Source organism: Limulus polyphemus, unplaced genomic scaffold (genome assembly GCF_000517525.1).
Source record: "Limulus polyphemus unplaced genomic scaffold, Limulus_polyphemus-2.1.2 Scaffold3533, whole genome shotgun sequence".
Lineage (NCBI taxonomy): Eukaryota > Metazoa > Arthropoda > Merostomata > Xiphosura > Limulidae > Limulus > Limulus polyphemus.
Window position 1 is genome coordinate 18748 of NW_013669143.1, and position 10574 is coordinate 29321.

The 10574-nt window shown below is 32.8% G+C and overlaps 1 protein-coding gene across 1 annotated transcript in view; it reads right to left on the bottom strand.

The window, feature by feature from the left end:
* Positions 1 to 3675: 3675 nt before the first annotated feature.
* LOC111088317 overlaps positions 3676 to 10574 on the bottom strand; it is a 23709-nt gene continuing 16810 nt past the window's right edge. Inside the window, exon 7 of the mRNA XM_022398070.1 lies at positions 3676 to 4939. Coding sequence (XP_022253778.1) covers positions 4892 to 4939 — 48 coding nt within the window. The 3' untranslated portion in view covers positions 3676 to 4891. The remainder of the gene's footprint in view (positions 4940 to 10574) is intronic.

Sequence of the window (10574 nt, forward strand, 5' to 3'; positions counted from 1 at the left end):
CTCACTAACTATTCTCAGTAAATGTGGAACATATATATATATATATAGGAGTCAGTTCACATTGGCTAAACCACAAGGAACTTACACGTCTAAATCAAAATGTAGAAAATAATAACATAAAGAATCCACATCTGTAGAACACACACACAAAAAAACGGGTTAGGATATTACAAATCATTTAACTTCAGTGGATTCTCATCGGACATTAGTATTTTAACGAAAACATTATATAACTTCATCGTGTGTGGCTAGTGTATAACGAAGGACAAAGCTAGTTTGCTTCCCGTGAAGCGAATCGTACCTACATCAACTCGTAATTAACTCGCTCATCGTAAACCCTCGATAAGATATTAAGGAAGTTCCAGACTAGAAAGACTGTTTGTTTGAAGTTAAGCACAAAGTTACACAATGGGCTATCTGTGCTCTGCCCACCACTGGTATCGTGACCCGGTTTCTAGCGTTTTAAGTCCGCGAACATACCACGGGGGAGCGACTAGAAAGAATACTTTATATTGCTTGTAAGTGTGTGAACTTTTGTTTATAAATCATTGTTTGTAATAACTATTTGTAATAACTGTTATTGTGAAGTGTATTGTTGTGTGTATATTAGAACGTATTTGTGTTAAAAAAGGGAAACTATGTGCATCAATCTTGTTAGCAAATATAAACTGACTATATATCGGCTTTTACTTAACTGCAAAATCCAAAGTACAATTTAACTACTAAATTTAAATTTATCAGTTAACTCAGTTTCAGACCATTCGAAATTGTAATACGTAACAAATTTAATAACTTTTTTGTTAATGTGTGTCCAAAATTCCCCTTAAATATGTAGTTTGTGGTATGACGGTAGATATTATCCAATAGGTCTATATCTATGAGTTTAGTGGGCGAGCAGTATATACAGGCCACTGTTACATATATATTGTTATTTAAATATATATCAACGATTATACATTTGTCTGTTGTTTGCATTTGTATTTTGTTTATAGACAGATTTGACTTGAATAACAAGGCTATTTACGTTTTTATTATATATTCTGTCTCTTCTTATTGTTGTATATTCTTTTATTTTAAATCTATTAGTTTTATATAATAATGTTTCGCTTAAAACTGCTACATCTGGTCAATGCGTGATCTTCTTTTTTGAATTGTAAACTAGTAGTCACATGACCATGGCTTTTGTATTTATATAGCACACAGTAACTGTTTTTCACACTCCTGAAGATGACGTGAAACCACGTTGAAACATGCGACTCTGACAACCGTTGATCGGTTTAAGTAACGATTTTAATTGTGTAATTTAAAACGTTGTTCGTTTGTGGATTTTAAAAAGTATATCGATGTTAAAAGCTATTCTTGTATTAACACTGCTAATTTATATTTATAATAAAAGCTGATATTAACATCAAAGCTATGTTTATTAGCAGATAGATAAAATAGGTGCAGTTTGGAAGATAGGAAAACGTTGTTTTTTAAGAGAGAATATGATAGTTTATCGATAACAGGCAGATCTTGGTGATAATAGTGACATCTTTATTCTCAATTTCTATAATAATGACACTGCCTTTTTTTTATTGAAATCTAAACTGAATTAGATGATAAGAATCAACAACAAATGAAGGCATAATATTCACATACGCATATTCTTTAGTGTACAAATGGTAGAAAAGAAATATAGAATAATTAACTAATATAATTTTATATTACTTCCATTATAGTTGTAACTCATAAATAAAAATGTTTTCATGTTATTCTTTTGCTGACTCAGATTAATCTTCATTCTTCAAGCTATAAAACTATATGAGAAAGTGTTATAAGAGCAATCCACCTTTAACAAGATATGAACGAGAAGTCTTTTACATTTTGTTTATTTCTAATTAAAGACAATTATCTTTATAACCCACAGATCAAAGGTAAAAACTACTTTATTTCCTTTTATGATACTGTTATGACAGCGGAAGTCACGTGACGTCATGAGATTCTAGATGGATCATGCCTGTTCGTGGTAACTCTAGTCTTTTCTACGCGCCCTCTATTCTTGTGTATAAGTGCGCCAGATAAAGCGAGACTATTAATCGGAATTGCAGACAGGCAGAGATAGAGACGGACAATTGAGTCAAGCACGGTAGTGACCGTAAAGTGCGTGAATCGTTGTGAATTATAGCGTGTGTTTAAGTTAAAATGACTGTGGAAATTATGTGTATTGCAAGTTGTATTGAGAAAGAATAAACTAGTTTTATTTAAGAAAGGACTTGTGTCGCTAAAGTTTCATCCGAAAGAAATTATACGGAAATTAACAAATGAACACAGAGACGTAACAGTACCGTGGATCCAATGATATTATCTTAATATTTTATGCATTCTATTAAAATTATTACTATATATCTTCAATTACTGAATCTATTTAACAGATACACTATCCGATTTCAATAAACTGATCACAAAAACGTGAAGCGATACAATAATTTTAAACTGGAATTACTATGAAACTTAATCATTGTTTTTCTAATAGAAATTTTCATTCTTTTTACCATTCCTTTATCAACGTGTTTCGGGTTCAATGACAAGTCGCGTGTTTACTTAATTCATGCTCATGTAACCTGTGCAAATGAATTTGTTCAAAAGTTCTTCATTTGCTTCTTTAACACGAAGTTCGAGCTTAGCATAAACTTTCATTTAACCCGTAAAATAAGAGAAAGTTTCGTAAAAACATTTCCGTGCTTATTAAACTTATATCTAATCCTGTGTAATGTATTTCCCTGTAAGACAGATTCGAGTCGAGTGTAAACTTTCATATAACACGTAAAATAAGAGAAGGTTTCGTAAAAACATTTCCGTGCTTATTAAACTTATACCTAATCCTGTGTAATGTATTTCCCTGTAAGACAGATTCGAGTCGAGTGTAAACTTTCATATAACCCGTAAAATAAGAGAAGGTTTCGTAAAAACATTTCCGTGCTTATTAAACTTATACCTAATCCTGTGTAATGTATTTCCCTGTAAGACAGATTCGAGTCTAGTGTAAACTTTCATATAACCCGTAAAATAAGAGAAGGTTTCGTAAAAATATTTTCGTACTTATTAAATTTAAACTTAATTCTCTGTAAGACAACGTAATGTTAAAGGAAAACTGCCGTCCATTGGAACGAAGACTAAACAACAGACAAAATACAGACGAAAACGCCATTGCTCTACTATTATTATGCAATATGTACACAATGAGTATCTTCCTTGTTGCTGGTCAAAAATTGAGTTTACAGATTCGTACTTTATGGTTCACTCGGATAAAGAAGTAGAAGAGATTTTTAGAAACATTATCATTAATATTATGATAAATTTTTCTTATCTACTGTTTCTAACCGGCTCATACAATGGCTTTAAGTTTTCTTCTTTTTTTTTTCCAAGTACAAACTTTTAACTCCTAGTACCGTCATATCTCAACCGATTTGAGATCTAATTACAATTTTGGACTCAAAAAGGTCAAACCATTTCGATTGGTGTATAAAATAATTTTAATTTGAGGGTAGGCTGGTATAGATCCTGATGAGTAATAAAATCGAATCGGGTATGTGCGCGCCTCACGCTTGGTATTCCTGGCGCACAAAAATATAGTTAATAAAAAGGAGAATAAAAGTCTCACAGAATAATTTACTCTAATCTTGCCTAAAAGAATTTCAAGTGCTGCGACTATTGAGGATTCCCTCTTGTTACTGTTTATAATAAGACTTTTACGTTCAATATGTTGACACATAGATAGTTCTTTAAATCTATCGGATTAACTGTAGCTTATTAGGTACGAAGGTTTCATTACGTGATTTATCATTCTAAACGGTTTTTTTTGGTTTTTCAAAATATCAATGACAAATAAGTATCAGTGAAGGAAATTAGATATATAGAATAAAATTTTATTCAAATCAGATTTTAAAAATCTGCAACCGAACTACCCTTTCTTCGGTATTCTAAGTAAAGACTTTTGAATTGTTTAATTGTGCATAAGAGAAGGCTTGCAATATTTATACTGTTATAGGTTTTTAAAATATATATAAATGTAATTTGAAACTTTAAGAAAGAGGAATGAATCCAAATATAACTTGAGAATCAGTAATAAAAGTTTTCCAGTTATTTCTAAAATTTTAAAATTAAGTTCACAATAGGAAATTAATTACTCACTAATTTTGCACAAACTACAGTCCATATTAAACCATATTCCCATAAACTGTTTTATATGTGTATTTTACCACAATACATAGTTTTATCGGTCTAGCTCTCAAAACTCTTGACACTAGAAGAGTAAAAATGAGTGAATACTAAAAAAGTTGTGAAAGAAATCGAATCTGTTTTGCTAACCACGAAACATTTAGTTTAGAATTAAAACTAACTAGTCGCACTAAGTTCTAAATACTTTATGTTGTTCGTAATCCTATGACTTTGATATAAGCAAAAGTGGTTAGAAATACGATTTCTTGTATACAACAGTTTTGGAAATGCTTTCGGTTACTAATAATGTTCATGTTTTCTCCCCTGAGATGTATTTTAAAGCTGCTATCAGTTTATCAAATCTACTATTTTATGAAACAGTATGATATTCAATATCTAGCTGAAAAAAGTTCACACACGTCAAAGTTCTGAAAGTATCGAAAACTATTCGTTTTACCAAACATATTGTTTGTTATCAAAGAAAGATTAGTTCTTTGATGGTCGTTCTTAACTAACGCACAACAGCACACTTTTCAACTGTTATTGTTATGCACCATTCAGTCTGCATAAAAATCTCTTTTATACAAAATCTAACAAATGAACATTTGTATGCACCTCTAGTATCCAAAGCTGGCAGTTCTTCACCTTCCAAAAAATCAAGATTTCGATCTTCGATTCATCAAGAGTTGGATCAAACTGGCGTAGACATTCCGTAGTTGCCATGGGGACACGAATTTGGCTGAAGTAAAATGAAAGACAATAAGAGAAACATTTACTTTTACTTTGCATAGCACACAGTGAAATAGAAATTACTGAAATGACAGAATTTCAAAGTAACCCAAAAAAGTTAATTATTTGTTGTGGTTATTTGTAAGGTCATTGGCATCGACAATAAACCTCAAATTACATTTTGTCAGAACGAACATGGTAACGCGTGACAACTAATGATAATACGTCATACTTCTCCGAAATGGAATTATCAAATTGATTTCTACAAAGCTGAAACAACCAACAGAACAATTTCTTTTGCAATAGATAAAAAACAGAAACATTGCTGAGCCAGTTTTATCTATTGAATAAATTTTTTTGATAGATAAAACGTTAGTTTCTAGCCGCGGTATAGCTGTTCATAGAATGGCTCCGAGTTAGTTTTTTCTCTCAAGTACATAGCTCCGTCATCTCTTGACCAGTTTGAGATCTAATTGTAGTTTTGGATTCAGGAGGTCGAACCCTTCTGATTGATGTATCTTACCATGCCTAAGGTCTCATATATTAATTTACTCTAGTCCTGCCTAAAATAATTTCAATTTGAGGGTAGGCTAGTATAGATCCTGATGAGTAATAAAATCAAATCGGGTATACGTGCTTCTCACGCTTGGTATTGCTGGCGCCCAAAAATATTGTTAATAAAAAAAAAAAGCTTACAGAATAATTTACTCTAATCCTGCAGCTATTGAGGATTTCCTCTTGTTTTTATAGATTTGATTTATTTCATCAATTCCAGATTTCAAAGCGAGCTTATGTACTTGTCGTTGGAACAATGTTAGCTTTCTAAATACATTATTTAAACAGCACTATATTGTTACGTCTCCGTTTGTTAATTAACTTTCCGTAACTTCGTTCCGACGAAAATTTAGCGACACAAGTTCTTACTTAATAAAACTGGTTTATTCTTTCCGAATATAACTTTACGATACACTTAATTTCAACAATCGCGTTAAAACAAACGCTATAACAACGAACGTGCTCAATAATACTCTCTGACTGCAGATCAATTACTCACTGTCTACACACACACATTATTCTGTCACGTTGTCACCCCTCTTTTATATACCAGCCTACCCTATATCTAGTAAATGCTAGAGCATTCGCCAAGGTACAGGATAGTTCTAGAAAGCAGAGGGCGTGAGAATAGTCACGTGATCTCGCTGACGCAACATATAGTCAGTGTGCTATAAACTTCGGAAGCTATAACTGTGATTGTTATAACGCTTATCAATCGGAAAACTTCAGATATTTGACCAGGAGCATTTCAAAGTTCGAACATATGTCCAGCATACTGTGGAAAGCTTGTGGAGGGTTATCCAAAACGACTTTCAGCTGTCATTGGTGCCAAAGGAGCTTCAACCAAATATTAACTGCATAATCATGTTAGGGGTGATGACTTTTGCAACATGTGTTTTCTAGATTTTTTTGTGTGTTATATCACTAAAGTGGGTAACAATGCACCTTTTGTTCTTTGTAATCATTAGAAACTGGCCATTATTTTTGGCCATTTGAGTTATGTCTTTTACAAGAAAATAACTAAAGTTGATTACCAGCATAGGGGAGTGAAGAGTTTTGCAAGTTACTATATATAAACGATTACACTTTGAAGAAGTTAGACTATGTCTAGATCTTGGTGAGTTATATTTGTAAACAATGGTAGTTTTAAACCACAAATACGTGAGTTATAGATCGTAGTAACTTAGAAACAGAAAATAATTTCCTATTGTAACATCAAATATTGAGATTTTCATGAACGTACATTTAGTTTTATATATTAGTTATGTAAAGTGCAAGGCTCTAGAGACAAATCTAATAATGTTGATGATGTCTGACATGTTTTTTTAAATAATTTATAGGAATGCTCTTATAAAGTGATTTCATGTAAAGGATAGATATATCTTTACTTGTAGATCATACCTTCTGTCGTGAGATCTCAAACTTAGAAGTATATCACCATATTTTTCCAATAATAGAGTAATGTAGTTATGTAAAGTGCATGAATAGATTAATTTGTTTTACTGACTGTTAAGCTCGGTGACATACAAAATCCATTCTTCATTGTCATAGTTAACGTATGGTGAAGATACAGCTTATTTTGGTTGTAAAGTATAACCTGTAGTGATAGATAGTAAACATGTTGGATTTTTAAAATGAGAAAGAAAAAAAAATGTATTTTCTTGTCTTTTATTGTAAGAAGCAACAATTTGACATATTTTGTCAAGAATATTTTTATTCTTATCACAGTTATTTTACAGATTTTGTTTTTCTTAAAATCTTCAAAGGTCGGATATACGCACAATATATTGTTAAAGTCATCTTTCTCTACAGTATCTCTGAAAGTTTCATTGATAATTAATTGTAAAAGCAAAAACTATAAATCTAATGAAATAATATGAAAAAGACCGATGTTAGGAACGCGCCCTCTGGTGATGATGACTTAAGAATACGATGTTACCTAGCATTTCGCCCATAGCAACGGTTCCCTGGTGTTGATGACGTGATTCTAATATACTACATAGCAACACGCCCCTGGTGTTGATGACGTATCCTTAAGAATTAGGCCGTTCTATGCATCGGATTTTAGATCTTATAGATCTGGGAGGGTCAGGTTCAATTTTGACCTCTTCCTCCCTCCAGCACTTGATAAATGATTCTGTGTAGTATTGACTTAATTACTACAAGAGGGTCAGAGCTTAGTTAGTCCGCGTTTTCACTCTGACCCCTTTCAGGGCCATGTCTATGTAGGTAACTAAATTAATGTGTAAAATACACTTTCGTTTTATCCATTTGTGCTAAGTCCACACTTCACGAACGGTTCGAGAATACTTTCACATTTTTCATTGATTCTAAACTTCTACGAGAGCATTCACATATAAAACCTTTTTTAATGTTGTCACAGTAAATTAAAATTATTGATGATATATATATATAGTAATAATTAATGATGATTTAGTTGTCTACCATTAGGTGGCCTTAATTTATTTCTATTTCTTATATAAGTTATCTTCATCATGTACGCACAAACGGTCGAATTCTCACAGCAGGTAATTTTTTTGCCTAATTTTTTTGAAATAATTTAGTAAACTATGTAGCAGTCTATCGGTTAACGTTTCTATATCTATGCATAAATGCTGAGGATGTTGATCTAGGCACTCTGTAAGCTGTTGTCAGTAGTGTTCTGTGGTATTTATAATTTAGTTTTACTTTGTTCTGGTGCTACATTTATCTATGCTGGTGATCCATATTCTATTCCTGGTCGTATGTATGGTTTGTAGATTTCTGTAATGTTTTCAGCTGTTGCTCAGCTATTTTTACCTGTTAGACCCCTGCCATAGTTCGTGCGCTGCCAAACTTTCGTTTTTACATTAGTAAGGTGGTTGATCCATGTTAATTTGGAGTCGTATGTTAAGCTTATAAATTTTGCTGAGGTCTTAGTTCATATAGAGTTCTGGTGGGTCTTTTTGTGTTTTGTTAGTTTTGCAAAAACAACTAATTAGTTTTTGGGGCATTTATTTTAATACGATATTTTTGGCAGTATTCTATTTAATTGAGGTTAGAGGCTTGTGGTCGCAATTGATGGGGTGGAGCACTTTTCCAGACTGCCACATCGTTTGCGAACTGTGACGAGGACCCATGATTCGGATCTTTTAGTGGCATATTGTTAACGTACATGATGAACAGGATAGGGCTAACTACCCTTTCCTTGTGGGACACCTGCTTCAGTAGGAAATGACTCCGAGAAGGTTCTGTATTTCCTACTTTCCCAAAAGTTGGAGAGTCATCGAATAATATCGCGCTGTAGTTCAATTTCAGACATTCAGAACCTCAGACCATTATGCCATACAGTGTCGAATGCTTTCTCGATAAAGAGAAAATGTACGACAGAGCACTCTTCTTTGTTAAAACTGTCGATAATGAATGCCGTTAGTCTTACTAAATGGTCAGTCGTTTGTCTGAATTTTCTAAATCCATTCTGTCCTTCTGGTAATTTTGGTGTTATCTCCAGAAATGTGGAAAATCTATTACAGATTATACGTTCTAAAATTTTTCCTATGATGCTAGTCAGGCTAATTGGGCGGTATCTGTTCGGTTTATTGGCTGGCTTCCCCTCTTTATGAAATCAGGCTAATTGGGTGGTAGTTATTCGGTTTATTGGCTGGCTTCCCCTCTTTATGGAACATTAAGACATTCGCTTGCTTCCAAGAAACTGGGATGTATCCTGAATTCAGTGATAAATTATAAAGCGCCAGGAGATGTTCAAGCAATTTCTGAGTACCCTTTTTAAGGAGGATGGTTTGTACGTCATCTACGCTTGGAGCTTTGTTCTTTGTGGCTTTTATTGCTTGAAGAACTTCTGTTGTGTTGTCGTTATTTGTTTCATCATTTGTTGTTTTAACGCTTTTAATATTTATTTGAAAAAGTGGTTTGTACATATCTGTGTTATTTGCTACATGTAGATTCACTTCGTTGTATAAGTGAGTATTCATGTCTGGTTCGTGATATGTTCGAAAAGTTTTCTGTAATTATTGTTTGAAAGTTTCTGCTTTGTCTTTGTTTGTGTGTGTGCCACTGTGTTATTGATTTCTTGTGGTGGATATTTACGGGTTGCGTTTCCTCCATTTGTGTATCTCTTTAAATGATTCCAGAATCGATTTATCGTTTAGTTGGGAGCAGAAGTTGTCCCATTGTTCTTGTTTCAGAAGTTTTACTTCATTTCGTATTTTGTTTCTTTGATTATTGATTTGGTTTTGATTGTTTGGTTCCTGTTTTGCATGTATTGTCTTCGTAATTGAAGGAGATTTTTAATCATGGTTAGCAGTTGCCAGGTATGGTTTGTTGTTACGTGTTTATGTATTGGTATTGTTTGTTTAGCGGCTTTGGAAAGGCAGTCGGTGATTGTTTGACAAAAAGTATATATTTTTGTACGGTTCGCAGCAGTACTAATAATGTTTTTGGTAAAAGTTGGTCTAATATTGATTCGCATTCGTTCCAATTTGCTTTTTTTATAATTCAATTTTTCTGTTTGATAGTTTTTGTTTTTATGGGGGGTGAGATTGAAGACAAACCATATTGGCAAGTGGTCGCTATCGACATCTTGCCCTACTCTATATTCTACAAATTTTTGGTTTATGTTAAAAGAGTTTAAACACAAATCCAACATATCACTACTGCTATACACATTTGTCGGTGTTCCATCATTTAATACATCTATGAAATCTACACAGATCTAATATATCACCACTGCCATACATATACGACCTGTGACGGATTTATCATTATATAATTATTTTACTATTGACGTTTGTTTAGATTAAATTTATATTTAGAAACATACATAACTTATGATGTTAAATATGTATTGTGAAATTCCCGCTTATTCTCCAAAGTTGTAGAAGATTCTCGAGAGTAAGAATCAACAATATATGTCTGCAGGTAAACGCTTGTGTTAGCGTCAGTACTGTTACATAAAACTGAAATTTCGGGAAAGCCTCCACACGCCTATAAATATAACCAACGCGACGCGCCAAAATAGAATATATATTATTAGTTTACTTTTTGATAACCCTCCATAAGCTTTGTTACAGTATGCTGGAGATATTTTGGAT